The sequence below is a fragment of the Mus caroli genome, chromosome 13 (genome assembly GCF_900094665.2).
Source record: "Mus caroli chromosome 13, CAROLI_EIJ_v1.1, whole genome shotgun sequence".
Classification (NCBI taxonomy): domain Eukaryota; kingdom Metazoa; phylum Chordata; class Mammalia; order Rodentia; family Muridae; genus Mus; species Mus caroli.
Window position 1 is genome coordinate 98,495,846 of NC_034582.1, and position 16,677 is coordinate 98,512,522.

The 16,677-nt window shown below is 43.5% G+C and overlaps 1 protein-coding gene across 2 annotated transcripts in view; it reads right to left on the bottom strand.

Moving 5' to 3' along the window:
- Rgs7bp (regulator of G protein signaling 7 binding protein) overlaps positions 1-16,677 on the bottom strand; it is a 105,052-nt gene that overhangs the window by 12,423 nt on the left and 75,952 nt on the right. For both annotated transcript variants that reach the window (XM_021180916.2, XM_029468534.1), the window contains exons 4-5: positions 8,725-8,872; positions 5,821-5,891 (exon numbers count right to left, since the gene is read on the bottom strand). In XM_021180916.2, coding sequence (XP_021036575.1) covers positions 5,821-5,891; positions 8,725-8,872 — 219 coding nt within the window. The remainder of the gene's footprint in view (positions 1-5,820; positions 5,892-8,724; positions 8,873-16,677) is intronic.

Consider the following 16,677-nt stretch of genomic DNA (forward strand, 5'->3'; position numbering starts at 1 on the left):
CAGCTTCTTGAGCTCTTTGTATATATTGGATATTAGTCCTCTATCAGATTTAGGATTGGTAAAAATCCTTTCCCAATCTGTTGGTGGCCTTTTTGTCTTATTGACAGTGTTTTTTGCCTTACAGAAGCTTTGCAATTTTATGAGGTCCCATTTGTCAATTCTTGATCTTACAGCACAAACCATTGCTGTTCTGTTTAGGAATTTTTCCTCTGTGCCCATATCTTCGAGGCTTTTTCCCACTTTCTCAAAACTCTATTAATTTCAGTGTCTCTCATCCCCCAGTTTCTCTACCAGTAGGTCTGGTGTGTAGCCAGAGGAGCATCATATCTTCAATATTCCTAAAGGTACTGGTGTTGCAAGTCATAAAGGCAGACTTTGAGGACCACTACCAAATGAACAGAGGACCTACTGAGTGCAAGGCTCTTAATTTGACTGTCAACATGGTGGGCTGTAGAATCATGAAGAAAAAAAATCTCTGGCTGTGCTTGTGAGGGGCTTTGTAAATGGGGTTAGTTCCAGTGGGAGATCTACCCTAAAGGCAGACATCAGTCCTTCATGAGGTCCTGGACTGAGTGAGAGAGGTGAGCATCATACCCATGCTCTCTTGTCTATGGAAACAATTTGACCAGCACCTGCTGAGGCTTCAAAGTCACCTAAATGTGCCCTGGCTCTCTGTACATGGGCCTCCCTTCCCTCATGCCTTCCCTACTGTTATACTTATCTGCCGTGATAGACTTGAGGTCCTGGAACTGTAAGCCAACCTAAAGGCTTCCTTCCTTCAGTTGTTTTGGTGAGGCACTTTTGGTGCAGCCTTGAGGTAAGGAACTAATACATCCTGTGCTGGGGTTTAAAAGAAACATGACCTCTGACCTAAAGGAACTTTTCTCATAGCTGTGAGACTGCATTTACAAAAGCATGAGAAAGAGCCAAATACAGTGCTATGAGAATTCCCAAAGGAGAGGGGCAGAGATGTCACTAACATTGAAAGGACGTCATTCATGGAATATTCATGGGTGACCATTTTTGGCCACAAGGAATGAGAAGAACTTGAGTGTTTGTTGAAGAGGGAGGCATTCTGAATGAAGAGGGTAGTATGAATCTAGACAAAGAGGCACCAATGGTAGGCTAGGTCAGGCTCAAATAAACAGTCCAGTCAGGGTGGACTGAAAGGTTTATGAGGGAGCAGACAGTACCAACAAAAACTACTTAAAATTGCCTACCTAGGCCCACCATCTCTCACTTCTTTGCCTTTACATATGTTTCCCTTTCCCCGCAGCCTTCCCTCCCTGGTTGACTGGCAATCTCCCTCTGATTAGTGTCAGCTACTTATTTCTATGCATTCTCTGACTCCTCCATGCCTCTGACCCCCATCCGTTCTATCAACAATTGCCTGGGTAGATTAGTTGCCTCTAATTCCATCTATCTTCCTACCATTGCTAAAAGCAACCATTTATGAAAATCTTCATATATTTATCCTTGCTGTCCCAGCTCTCTATGTCTGACTCACTGAATAACCCTCCTCAGCCAGGCTTTCCTGTCCCAAAGGCCAAGTCAGCCTCTTTTACCATCACTACCAGTGATTGCTTTTCTGCCCAGTCTTTTGGATTGTGCAGCGTTACCCAGCTCAATCATGCTACATAACCAAGCGTTCCTCCCTTGCAGACATCTTGGTTCATTTTTGTGCAATGCTCTTTTGGTTTTTCTCTTGGGATCCCTTTGTGAACTGGTCTTCTTTCGCTTCAAGCCTTACAGTTTTGCATTCCAGAGCAGTCTTTTGGCAAGTTTCCCAGGGGCAGTCTCTGCTGTGTGTAGAGCTCCTACGACCACTGCTCTGACCATACTCAGATTTATTTCCAGATTTCTTGGATCATGTCTTCCCCCAATGCTACTAACTATTGAATGTTAACCCCAGGATTCTCCATGTCTAAAACCATAGCCATGTTCTACCTTGAAGCCTCTTGCTCTCTTCTCTCAACTTACTGACTGATACCATTATTTATTCCTCTAGTCAGGACTGAACCCAGATTCATCCTTGATTCTGCTTTCTCCCTTATGAATCATGTCTGACCTGTCATATCTTCCTTCTCAGTTCCTTGGCATTACATAATATCTGAAGCATGTCTCATCTGGAATATAGCTCTTGCCTCCTAACTGAATTGCATTCTAGAGCAGATTTAGTGCCTATGGATTCTAAGGCATGCTATCAACTCCTGGATTCCACGAATGAGCAAAGATACCAATACATCCCACAGACCTCATTAAGTCAGAATTGCAGCAAAGGTGAGACTGTCTTTCAGGCTTAATCTATTTCTGTTGATTTGTTTTGTTTTATAACAGCATGGATTTAGAAGAGGCTTGTCCTTCACTTTCCAGTCTCCTTTGAGCCTTTGTTGGTAACCTTGTGGGCTCCCCACAGGTGGCTCCATTTGTAATCCATTTGACACAGCAAGCTGATCATAATTAATGAAGCTCCCTGCAGCACTGTCAATGACCCAGAATGGAGGACAGGAGGGGCACTGGAGCAGGAGAAAGGACAGCAGGCCTGGAGCCAGGAGAGTTGGACATAGCTTGCGGCCCACAATGGGGGGACCACAGAACAAGGGCCGCTTGCTTACTCACCTGGGTACCAGCATCTCCAAGCTCAGGCTGGAAGGGCACTGACAGAGAAGACAATGTCCCAAACATAGGCACTTTTTTTTTTGATATCTAAATCCCCACCCTTGGCCACTCTGTTTTCTTTCTTACTAAAAATCAACTTCAAGTGAACGTTTGCTGAGTGGCGAGTGGGAGAGATGTAATCCAGTGTTGAAATGAACCCTGGACCAGTTCCAAATGAAGAACTGAAATGGAGCCTGGAGAAGAAGAGAGTCTGAGCTGGCAGGGTTTTCCCATGGTCAGCAGGCCAAGCACAAGAAGCCAGGACCATGAGTGACATCTTTCTCTCCTTTGCTGTTTCCAACACACATGCAAATAGAATAAAAACAGAAAGGAAATAAGCCAGAAAAGAGACAGATGGCTTTCTATAATGGTTTCAACCGGTTAGAATCAGCTTTTGAGAACAAGGGTCTATGTGAAAGAACCAGAATAAACTTTCGATGCATCACCCCATCCCCTACACACCTTAAGTCAGACCTGCATAACACACAGAATAAGACCTGCGTAACACACAGACTCCTGCTGTGGGGAGGCTCTATGGGCCTCTCAGTCTACGCAGTCAGAGGGAAGAATCTGGATGATTTCTAAAAGGAATTGAATGGCACTGCCATATGTGTCTGTCAAAGACTGTCCCTGGAGAGGGTTCATCCTTCCCTCAGGGCCTGTCTGCCCCCTTCCTTGGGTTCTCACTGCTCTCTGCCCATTGCTGGCACAGGGACAACACTCTGTGAGTGGATACCACCTTGCTAAGGGTCTGCATCTCTCCACAAAATGAGGCGCCTGGATTTCCAAAAGCCCTTCACTTCAGCTATTCTTTTTAGTATTAGAATGTGACTGAACCACCTTCGGAATAAATCATTGTACTTTTATTTCCCAGATAGATTTGTGATTTAAGACTTCGGATGATTTACTTGGGTGATTTCTTCCCTTTTATGTTTTTACTGAAAGTACCACCACTTGTTGTTCTTTTATTTTACAAATCCACTGAAAGGTTCCAATAAGTTTTCATTTATGAAATACAAAAATATTTCTATTATACTTCCCGTGATTTTGAAAATTCCCTAATTAAAACGAAATTTTGACTTCCCTGTCAACACACAGTCCCACCATGGCAGCATGGACTGGCACTAGATGTGGAAGGGAGTTTTAAGGTGGGTTCACGGAAAATTCAGACTGGGCACCCTGGGAAGGTACCTTCCTGGGAGGCTGAATGTGTGCTTCAGTAAGAGGGCAGGGTAGTGTCCATAGGGGAGACCGCGGAACCTGTGGATCCTAATGTGTGCTCCAAATTTAAAGTCCCAGAGGCCTAGTCTCTGACCTCTGACTTCAAGACCGATTGGACACCAATATGACACATGCATGATCTTTGCAGGACGAGTCCTACTTGCTGCTGCTTTGGAGTCCTGAACAAGTCTGTGTGGGCCAGCTACTAAACGACATCAGTTTCCAAACACATCGGCAGAGTGGTCCTGGGTTCCTTCCAAAACTATTTCATCTCTCCCACATCCTACTCAACAAACATCTCCTAGAAGTCGGTTTCCAGTTGATTTGCTCTTTGTAAGGTTGATGTGGTGTGTAGTGCCTCTCTAATCCTCAAGCCACCATGGTCTCCCCACTCTCCAAAATTTCCGGAAGTCAAACTACTTGCCCGGGGTCACTTCGTTGGACAATGGCAGAGCCAGACTCTGACCTCAAGCCTAGCTTTAATTGAAGCCCTTCATTCTAAACCCACAGGTGCTTCTAGCAGCAGCAGCAGGAGCAGCAGCAGCAGCAGCAGCAGCAGCAGCAGCAGCTTTGTATGTGTAGTCAGAGAACTCTTCAATTACCATACATCTACTTTCCTCCCGGACTCCGAAGCACACTGACTGGTTGGGGGAGGGTTTGGCCTCTGTGAGCAGATTCTACAAGATTGCCTGGGATTACCTGCCCTGCCTCCCCCCCTGCCTCATACTCTGACCCAGGCCTCCAGCACAGCGCAAGCTGATGCAGTGTCTCAGCCTTTGTCTGGTGCTCTCGCCTGCCTCCACCTCTCTACCTTCTGCTGATATGCTCTGAGCCAAGAGGCACTTCAGTTCTGCTGCCAACTCCTCCTCCTCCTCCCTCCTCTTCACTCAGCTTCCCTCGCTCCCAGGCAGACAGTACACTGCCCTCCCTCCCGCACAGGCTTTCTTCGCTGGAGACAGGAGGGTTTTTTCCCTTGCTTCTAAAGAGCCTTTCCCATCCTCTAGGTACCACTTTCTGAAGCTAATGCTTCACTCATGGCTGCTCTAGCTAACTCTGCTTAATGTAAAGCACTTACTATTCACTTGTGTGCACATCTTCAGTCCTAGAGTCCTGCAAAGATTTAACAAACATTTATTGCTTGTGCCAGGTGGTATTCTAACTGTGTCCCAGGCTCCAGATGCAGAGCATCCAATAGTTAACAAAATCAGGATCATTCCTCATTCTTGTGAATATTTCTTTACCGGTCTGTGTCAGGTTGGATTCTTTTGCATCTTCCAGAGATGGACTACCTGAGTTCAACTCCATAGCACAGCCATTTTACTATAATCTGCATGACTTTGGAAAAACTAACCTCTGCATCTCAGTTCTCTGTAAATTAGGAAAACTTTAATAAAATCTCCCTAAATCATTATTAGATTTTAATAGGAGACTGGAAATTTAACTCAGTTATAGACTGCTGGCCTAACATGTAAGGCCCTAGCTTTGACCCCTAGTATGGGAGAAACAAACAAACAAATAGTAATTATATAAGCCAACATAGCTGATACATGTGAAATACTCAGGACAGTGACATACCATGTGTCCCCAATATAAATTAATTCTATTACTCTTTTTATATAATTAAGTATGTAAATGGAGGGATATTTCTCCTAGGCTATAAACCTTGTGCAGGTGAAAGCCACGTTCTTGGTCCTCTTTAGAGGCATCCCTGGTTTGGCTCTTTCCACAGCACATGACAGGTCTGGCAGGGATGTGGGCGTCCTCTTTCAGGTGAATGTATCTCTCTGTCTCTATCATAGGAGGCTCACTCACCAAGGCGACAGCCTCACCCACTCTCTCTAAGAAGGCTTGCTGTAATGTGGGAAACCCTTGCACTGCCTTTCTGAGAAGCAACCTCCAAGTTCACCATGCTCTGCCTCCAAGAGAAATCCCAGGACTCACCTTGATTTTTCAGTGGTAAAGGCATCGTTTCCCTGAGTTTGCTAAGAAGGTTTTTCATTTCTCGCATGTCTCTGCAAAGTTGACAGAAAGAAAAATTAGCTGTACATTTTTCAAATGAAGCCTCAAGCTTCACCTATATGACGAATGAAAGGTGAGATTCCACAGGGAATTTTACCAGTTCTCGTTTCTAATAGACACATACTGAATTTACTTTGCTTTTACAGTAAGGAATAATAGCAGATAGGATTTGGCTCCAGCCCTCAGCATCTCTGCTTGTAGTCCGACCTGGCTGAATTCAGTGGAGAGCCTTTATAATGAGGACAGTACTATGGATCTACAGGGAGAGGCCAAGGACACACAACTAGAACAGTGGGCTCCTGGGGAAAGTCAGGATTTGGGATGTATCACTGGGGCTATGGTCAGATGGCTGTGCTCGAGTGCAGAGTCCTTGGTGTCTGCCATGAGCTGAACTGAATGATAGCAGAGCAATACATTGTTACAGCTCTCTTGTTGTTGTTGTTATTGCTGCTGTTGTTGTTTGGTTCTAGGCATGAAAACTAGGGCCTCGTGAATACCAGGGAAGTTCTCCATCCGTGGACTACACTTATAGCCCTTGTTTCTTTGAGAACAGGTTTCAGAGGATGGCTTTGAGTTTTTGCCTTCCCTACTTCAGCCTCCTGAGTGCTGAGATGGGCTTGTCCCACCAGGATTGACAGGGGACACATTCAGAGATCTCCAGAGACGACCTCTTCATAGTAGAGATGCTGGAAGAGAGGCCACTGGGGGGTCATCGACTTGAAGTCAACTTCCAGGACCCACATGCTAGAAGAAGAAAATAGACTTCCCAAATTTGTCCTTTGGCATGCACAAGTGCACTGTAGCACATACTTGTGCGCACACACACGCACACACACAAACACAATTGAGAGCACATAAATGAATAGATAGATAAATACATTTCCTTAAAAAATGCTTGTGGGCAAAGAAAATTCTAATATTGAAGTAAAGTTGGTTAGACAAGACTGCTTACAGCTACTTATGAAGGACAGGCAGGAGAATCTGGGCTACAGAGGGAGTCAAGGCCAGCCCGAGCAATTTAGTGAGTCTCTATCTCAAAAAAAAAAAAAAAAAAATGGAAAAATTCCCAAATCAAAGGTTTTATATCTACTGCTCTTGTTTTAAGTTGAGGAAAGGACCACCACATAATCTCAGATTTGAAATTTCCGGGCTGTTTCATGAAGCAACAGTGATCCGCTGCGAAGCACTGGAGGAGCACTGTTGGGAGAGGCCACAGACCCAAGCCAACCCTCTCTCAAGGTTAAGATACCAAAGGAAGTTCAAGTCTCAGGCCCTGCTGACTGGAAAAGGAAAGGAGGGCAGCCTAACGAGTGGGTAGAAGGACCCTTGGAACATTCAGAATGGGGTCCAACGGTGTGAGGCTGATGGCGTGTCACAGCCATGGCATGCAGATGAAGCAGAAGGAAGAGGTGGCACAGGGAGGCATGGCCACTCTCCGTAACGCTTCCATGTAAGCTCTCCAGCCAAGTTGGACGGGAGGGGAAGAACTAAGCACGTACCACTGGAACAAAGTTCCGTCGTCATCTTGCATGGAACGATCACCTGTGCTTCCCTTGTATCCAAGAAGAGAATCTGATTGGGTTGGCTTCTGGAATGGTCAACCACCAGTGTCTTTAAAAGAGCTCCACCAAGGAGTTAAATGCCAACCCAGTTTAAGGCGCACAGAGTACTGGGCAGAGAGAACCGGAATATGACAGCAGCTCCTGCCTGCCTGCCTGCCTTTCTTGCTGCCAGCTTCCCCCGGGCTTGCCTCTTTCCTTTGACTAATATCTGGGTAGCAACTTTGCCAACACGGCAGGATATCCTACTCCATACTTACTGCCATGTTTGATTGGTTTCTTAAAGCATGAGGTGTGGGTCTAACGGCTATCTGTTTTGCAGATGGCTTCTGTCCCAACCCGGAAATTCTGACAGGTGGACTCCTCTTCCCCAGGAGCAGGACCAAGAGCCTTTTATTTTAGAAATTAAGACACATAACTCTTTCATCATGTGTTCATACTTCTATAAAATGGAGGCAAACATTTTATTTGTTTGAATGATTGGGTATCAAAGCGTATGCAAGCCATATTAATAGCATACAATTACCTCGGGGACTCCAGCTTCCTATAAACACGGGCATTTGGTAATTAGCTTTAGAATTATTTTACAACCCGAAAGTCGAGCCACGATAGCTTTAAATGCTACTGTGTTTTCCATTTCTAAAAATAAAAAAATAAAATGTTCATTATCATGTCAGTGACTCAACCCCATACACAGAGAAAACCGAGAGTAGAATTACCCCAGGTTCATTCAGCTGCTTTGTGCCAGCTCTGAGGACATTCCTAGCAAAGGGTGCAGGCGTCAGTGCAGAGGCTACATATGGGCCTCATCTTTTAGCTCCGTAGAGTTAGTGTTTTCCCATGTTGATGGGATGGGTCCTTGTTCTTGTAGTATTAGTGCTTTCTTTTCCCCAACAAAATAGAACCATTGTAGATTTTTGTTTTTCTGTCCTGAAGGAAGTCCCTCTAGCAGTAAGCTGTGGAGGTCAATGCATGAACTCATTCTGACTATATTTCAGGAGAGGAAGACCAGGAACTGTGAAAATCTGTGAACTGGTCAAAATATTTAGCAAGGTATTCATTAATTTGTCATAGTGAGAGAGACCTGACTAACGCTTTGCTCTCTCCCCAGGTTTTCCTCTGCAGATTAGGTAGACTCCAAGTTCCTGCCAGGATACCTGCTCTGTCGCACGACAAAGAGCCCCGTTTCTCCTGAACATGAAATAGAGAACCCCAAGAACATGGACCAGAGGAAGGTCAGCATCCACTTAGGAAACCTCCCACTAACCTTTCAGTGTTTTCAATATCTGTGGCGACCTGCCAGCACTGCTGCTGGCTCTCGAGAGGGGATGACAAGGAGTCCTCCAGGGCAGGTGTTTCAGCATTCTCCTCAATTTTGCTGTCCAAATTCTTCGCTCCCCCACTAGCTTCTTTTCCTTAAGGAGAATGGATAAAAAAAATCAGCAATGCAATTTCTCTACTCAGGATGTCATTCTAAAGACTGGTATGCTCTGAGTCAAATGTCTCACTAAGCCCAATGTCTCTCTGTGGTATGAAGCAACTGTGTGTGTGTGTGTAAGTGTGCATGTTTCTTTGTGTGTGTCTACATGTGTGTATGCATGTGTGCGCATGTGTTATGTGCATGTGTATGTGTGTGTGCATTTGTCTGTGTGTATGTGCCTGTGTCTGTGTGTATATGCATGTATGTGGGTGTATGGGTGTGTCTGAGTGCATGCCCGTGTGTGCCTATGTGTATATAGTATGCTCCCACAACATTCTGGAATGATAGTTGAGGTCGATACCACCTAAAGGTCAAAACAAAGTTAAGGTCCCTACCTTTGATGAAGAGTCGCTTTGTAACCTGGCGTGAGTGACTTAGATCACCCTCTTGGGAACAGGGATTTAGCCTGTGAACATAAGCTGGGTTTTGCTTTCAGAGCCAGGAGTGAGTGTCAGGGTCAGAAGCAGGTGACACTCAGCAGGGAGAGTGGGAACCTCCTGCTGTTCTCTCTGATCTTGGACACTGACTTTCTCAGGCAGGGACCTGCCTTCCATTTCTTTGGTTCTCCAATCTCCCTTAACACGGCAGTCTCTGTGAAGAAAATCCAGCCTGTGATGCAGCAGTCAAGTGTTGGTGTGACAAAGACTTATCAGCTGAAAGGCCATGTGAAAGGCCTCATCCTGAGAGGTTGTTCACAACAAAGCCCTGCCTAGCCTTAACTAACACTTATACTTGTGTGACTGGTCTCAAATAAATAAACCCCCTAACAACACTAAACATTGGCTTAACCATAAGGTGACATGAAATTCGACACAGTCCTTGGACTAGGTACATACTCTGTCATAATCCCCTATTTTACCTTGAAAATATTTATAGCCACAGAGGAATATTACAGTGGAAATGACCCACAAGGTCAGAGAACCAGGCTTTCACCTCCTTCAGCATTGCTATTTGTTTGTTTGCTCCTTCAGTCATGTTCCCATACAAATATTTCTTGAGTATCAGCTAAGTTCCAAATACTAGGCTTGATACTGTGTGTATATGTGCATGTGTGTGTGTGTACATATGTCTTTGTGTATATGTGCATGTACCTGTGTATTTGCATGGGGGTGTATGTGTGTGTGTGTGCATAAATGTGTTTGTGTAAGAAAAAAAAACAGAGAACCTCCTTGCTGTCCTTCTGATCTCCTCTCTCTTTTCCTCCTCTTCCTTCCATTTTCCTTAGATAAGATCTTGTTATATAATCCTGGTTATATGGCCAGTATATATCCCAGGCTGGCCTCGAACGAACTCATGGCAATCCTCCTATCTCAGTTTACTAAGTGCTAAGATCACAGGCATGAGCCAGCAGCAGACAATAGTAAAAACTGTACAAAGAACTGCAAAGCTGTTGCTTAACATCCTGCAGTTTGGAGAAGAGGTATCTCTTGTGTCTTATACTCTTTTACTTAACTTGATTTTTAGTATGTAGACATAATTCTAGAGAAATTGAAACTGGTGCCTATCATTGAGCATTTATGACACAGAAGCTTTGTTCATTATGCTTAGCTAAGTCTTAACTATGTTGATGACAAAGAAACAAACGCACAAACTTGTGAAAGGACTGGCTACTCATGGGAAAATCCTCACTGTCCGGAGGAACTGGTAACATTCTCTCTTTGTCTTTTGTCCCCTACGTCAGCAATATAAGAAGAATTGGACACACCATGAAGTGGGAACTGTGTCCCCTTCCTCAGAGCACAGCAGCAAGGGACCCTGGAGAAGTGAGCCTGACTGTAATCACAAGTAGCCTGATGGGAAGTTGTGATCATTGGTAGTGTGCCTTGTGCATGTCATTCCTAGGGGATGTAGCTTGTCTGAGGACTTGTTTTCCAATTTTATGGTATGCAGTTGGGTGGAAATTAATTAAGCACACAATTTAGCAGGTTATCATGTCACAGTCAAGAGGGCAATGGCCTCTTAAAGCCATTTGCATTTGCCTTCAGGTACAAGTACAGTTGTCACCCACCTCTGGGCAGAATTCATCCGTGGACTTGACCTGGATGATTTGGGAGAGGGCCAAGGGGCACTACTGGGAAAAGCCCTCTACTTTTTAAACTTTGCAGATAACACGAAGACTTAGAGAATGTGCCTTTGATGGACTACTTCAGAGATCTGTGGAACAATGGTCCTTAGCCTTTATGTGTCTCAAAATATGCATCCTTCCCCACCCCTCTCCTACCATGCTCACGCTGAAGTCTTACTGGCTACACACAGAGATCTATGTTCAAACGAAGTTTCTCTGAGAATGCTATGGCATTGTTCTCTCAGCTTCTATTTGTAGCTACTGATGGCTTTTGTGCACGTTCTATTTAAGGATCTCTGAAAAGTTGTAGGGTATAATCTTTAAACTTTTGAATCCTAAGATGTCTTCTAAATATGTCTCTGCATGAATTCTTTCTTGTGTTATCTTTTCTTGACACTTGATTGGAATTTACCCTTTATTTTGAAAACAAAACAAAACTACCTCTAAGAGGGCATCCAAGATTTTATATGAATTTTACTTATATTTGTGACGAACCATTTAAATGTAAGTTTCAGGCTTCACTAATACTTGGTCACAACACTTGAGTGTGTATTCCCTAATGAATTCTGCATGTTACAGATGGACAGTGACTCAGAAGGTAACATGCTGATCATGCCTGTATAGCCCCAGAGCTGGGAAGAACAGGTAGACAGATCCAGGAAGCTCCCTGCCCTGCTAGCCTACCCTAAACAGTGAGCTTGGGCTCAGTGAGAGAGAGTATGTCAGGGGAATAAGGCACCCAGTGACATAGGAAGGCACTCAATATCCTTTACCAGTCGCTGAATAGACAGGCATACACACTACACCTGTGTATGCATACATGCATATAACAGACACACACCAAATGTACAAACATAGACAGGAAGAAAGAATAAAGTTGTTTTATTATATTACCTCCAAACAATGATCATACCAAATAATTCTAAAACTTTGGTTGAACACAAGTTAATACAACCGGATATATATAATATTATTGTTTAATATCTAGTCTGTATTCACACTTATTCAATGGTTCCAACAACATCCTCCTTAGCCGTATTTTTAAATTGAGAAACCTAATTTAGAGACTCTATACAGCATTCACTTTCATGTTTCCAGGCATTTTTTTTTTTTTTTTCTGAGACAGGGTTTCTCTGTATAGTCCTGGCTGTCCTGGAAGTCACTCTGTAGACCAGGCTGGCCTCCAACTCAGAAATCCTCCTGCCTCTGCCTCCCAAGTGCTGGGATTAAAGGCGTGCGCCACCACTGCCTGGCTGAGGCATTTCTTTTAGCTACTGTAACACTGTTGTTGTTGTTTATATCTCATGAATATTTTTGAATCAGGTTCACAGGAATTGTTTTATAGAATGCCTTTCTTTTTTATCTGGATCTGATGATTCCCCTATGTCTAGGTGCATAGTAAGCATTTTCAGTGAGAATATTGCACAATTGATACTGGGTCTTTGATTTATCACACTGGAAAATGCATCTGTCGTTTGATCCACTGCTCACAATGTTAATACGGCTAAGATGGCGAGCAGTGACTTCTCGTGTTACAGTCACCCCTTTCTCTTTGTTTCTCTAACCTATCAGGCAATTAATTGAGATAGCACAATAGTTTTAAATAAAATATTCCTGGGTCTAGGGCTCAGGGGGTAAAGTAGTTGCCATTCAAGTGTGAGGACTGGAGTTTGGATCACTCCAGAACCCACGTTAAGCTGGGTGAGTGTGGTGCTGTAATCCTGGTCCTGGGGAGATGGAGATGGGAGTTGCCAGGGGCAAGCAGGTTATCGACATTAGTCCAATCACTAAGGTCCAGGTTCAATAAGAGCTCCTACCTCATGCTGATACCAACTTGGTACAGATAATTACTGTTTTAGTATTCCTAAATTTATACAAATTTTAAACTTTGATCATCATGACAGCTCTTCTTCCAATGTTGGTTATTTGTTACATTTGGTGTCTTCCTTTAGCAATGTTGGTTTTTCTTGGAAACTTGGTCCTTCCTTGAGCCTCTCTGCCACTTCTACCAGCAGTGTCCTAGCAATCATGGAGAACGGGTAGGGTCTGTGGTTGGACAATATAATATGCCTTTGCAATCCTTCTCATGGGCACACGAATTCCTAGGCCCAAGGTTACACTTGCTGGGCTCACTATCAGGTGTGACTCCGGCTGTGCTTCCTGCGTGAAATCCCTGCTTTGCAGAGACAAGCTAAGAAGCTTTACTGGATGCTGACTGTAATCCCGAGCTCACTTTCTCTTTGTTTCATGGCTATCTTTGTGCAAGCTTCGCATGCATTTTTTTCATACTCTGTTCTGCTTTGCTTCCCAAGATGGAAGCTGGTGTAGCTTCTGCTGGGAGCTGGTGGTAGCCCAAGTCGAAGTGCAGTTTCAAATACTAACTCCAACAATTGTAGAAACCCTCCCTATGGTTTGAATTTGTTGCCTGGGTTTAAAGTGTTTCCGGATCTGACTTCTTTCTTTCTTTTTAAAGAATTTCTCTATCCTTTGAATTATTTTTGTTGTTTCCTGGCCTTTTTTTTTTTTTCTACCTCCGTTTCCTCTTTTTTTTTTTTTTTTTTTTTTTTTTTTAAAAATTTCCTTTTTTTTTTTTTTTTTTTTTAATTTCTACTAAATTCACTCTGATTGCTTGTCATTTTGGAGAGGTTATTTAGCATTTTGGGTCTGCTTAGGTACACCTTGTCTGTTCTTTTAGAGTTATGGGAGATGTTCTGTGTTTTCCAGCCTCTTCTTTTTCACCTACATTGGAAAGGGCCATGTGACACTTATGGACATTGAATTCTTCAGACTCCTTCCTGAACATCCTCCTATAGAATTCCCATGCTTTCTGAAGCTGGATGGATGTTCTACCCTAATTCTGACATCATTGGACTATGCCACAAATGAATGAACTTATTGTTCTCATCTATTGAGATATGGCATTACTTCATAAAGCAGTTATTCCACCCTGACAAACTAATATGGATTTATTATTTTCCTAATATATTTTTCTGTGATTTTGATGAAAAAATTTCTTTTGTAACTATGAAGGGAAATATTCATAAGTTTAGGCCAACATTTCTGTTACGTTTTCCTCTCTAATTAAATCCCCTTTCTGTTGACATAAGATAGAGAATGCAAGAAACTCATCTACTTATTCGATAAGCATTTCTTGAATCTTTGCTCTAGGTTCTATGCTAGATGTTGGGAAGATGCTCAAGACCAACAAAGTCTCCAAAGAACAACAGATAAGGAAACAGGTGATAAGTGACAACCTTTATGTAGATGCCATCTGTGGCACCATGGGCATGCTTGGGGTACAGGCTTAGGATGTCAGCAGCAGATTTCGGCAGGAAACCACATCTAAATTATGATCCCCAATAAAGTTCAGGGATGGGCCAGGGGGAAGGGATAAATGTGGAGCTGGGTAGAATGGACTATATTATACTAGGCAGGATACGCAGAAAAGGAGATGTCTATTGAAGTGCCACAAAGTGATTTAAGATACTTTGTGTGTGCTAGAGTTGGGTACAGGGGCAAGTATAGGGTATTGCTGGTGGTCTGTGAGACTAGAGAAGGGTCAGTTTGTAGATGTTCTTTTGAGCTACATGAAGGACTTAGCAGAAAAGATAGTGCCCTACACACCAAGTCAGTAACCCATTGGAGGTCTTCACCCCACAGCTTCCCTCCTTTGTTGGCCCGGTCTTGGGATGGGAGACTTGTTACATAATACCTGGTTGGGCTCTTCATCCTGCTCTTAGTAAGGAATCAGCATGCATCCAAATGGCGACTTCAAAACCATATTTTGCTTTGCCTAAGAGAGCGACTGTGCATCCAAAATCATTTCCTATTATGAAATGAAAAGTCCTGTCTCCTGAAAATCAATTTCAGGCCTCAGTGAACAAATATTTGCTTGGGGGAGGGGGTGGGAATGAAGATGAGAGAGAGCCTGCAGAGTGCCTTGAAACCATGCTCAGATTGCTGCATCACTATTTAGAACTAGAGCACAACACTTTTGGTCACTTTCCTTAGGGGTCTTGCAAAGCCTTTTGCTTTCAGATCCTTGGGAATTCACCTGTATTTTTAGCCTGTTTATATGTAAGAGAGATTTTTGAGGGGAAATCAAGAGAAACCAAGCATGGAAAAGACGGCTGGATATTCTCACATTCATTAGAAATGGTTAGTCTCCCAGGAGGAAGAAGGCCACATCAGGTAATAGGCACCTTAGGAGAACCACAGATCCTCCAGCCTCACAAGTTCTAGGCATTGGCAGAAGACTGTGTGGGACTCTTTTGGTCACACCTACCCTAGAGATCTCTTTTCTTCTCTTTTCTAAGTACTAAAGTCCTTATATGAAAATATATGTATTTTTATATATTACCCCTTCCCCCATCCTTTCTTTTCCATTCTTGCTTTTTCTTTTTCCTTCAGCCACCCAGTAACAATCAAAGGGCATACTGTCACTGACTGGGTTTCCTCATAGGTCCTTAATACAGCCTCCAGGGACCAGCAAGTCAATATTACCCATGTGGGTACTTCTGGGCAGGAATCTAAACAAACCATTCTTTCTGGAGCTCATGTTGTATCCCTGCCCTGTCATTTCCTTGATGGAAGAGGCATGTTTCCTATGCCTTGTGTGCACTGACACATCATCTGTCGGGACAGTCCTTACAAAAGAGGCTTTCAGGACAGCCTTTGTTCTGACTGAGTAGGAAGAACAAAATGGATACAGCCTACATCAGAGGCACAGCTGCCTATTCGGAGTGGCTCCCAGCTTTCCTGACTCTGCACTGTGCAGAGAACTAAAGAAGAAACACAGGGTGTTTGCTAAGCAACCTACCTGCAACCTTTCTTGCTTTAGAAAGTATGCACTTGAGCGTGTAGATTGGTTATATTCATTCTGTAAGTTGCTTATCTATGTTAAAAATAATTTCAAGGCTTTTCTAGATGATGATAAGTAGATATTCATTGTACCACAAAGCACGTGGCAGAAGGTAAAGATGGTACTAAACATGGGGCTCTTTTACTGCCCTAGAATCTGGATGCGATGAGGCATTATCTCCTGCTTCAATGCTCACTATCCTTTTCTGTCTCCATTGTGTAAATATGGTGCCATCAGGAACCCCAGAATAGCATCTCTCATGCTGGCCCCATGTAGCTGTGTGAGGAAGCAGAAGACCCAGGTTTTCCCCGAACACAGGAGAGGAAACAATGGAAAACACATGCGTACGGATGAGGGTTTGCTCTCTCTCCCACCTTTAAATCAGGGCAGAGCAGCATGCAAGATGCACTTCCAATATAACTAACAACAACTTTACCATAATGGGTGTCAGAGCTGAACCATACAGTGCCTTAACATATGAAGTTCAATCATATGGTGTAGATAGACACAAATAGGGTAGTGGATGTTTTTAGACAACCATTGGGGTTATAGAATCTGGCTTTGTGTATATTCTTTAAATAGGACAAGCTTCTTGGTTGGAACTCTTTTGTGTTTGTGGTGAAGTTGTTTCCTTTCAGGTCTGATTCAATGATATGTCTGTCCTCAGAGAACTTTGGCTATTCTACCTAAAGTAGCTATTCCATCCCCTCTTATTACATTGTGTATTCAATTCCAATTATCTGCATATTTGGGAGTTTTAGAACATTTTATTGTCTATTCTTCCCCTCCCTCCCTCCCTCCCTCCCTCCCTCCC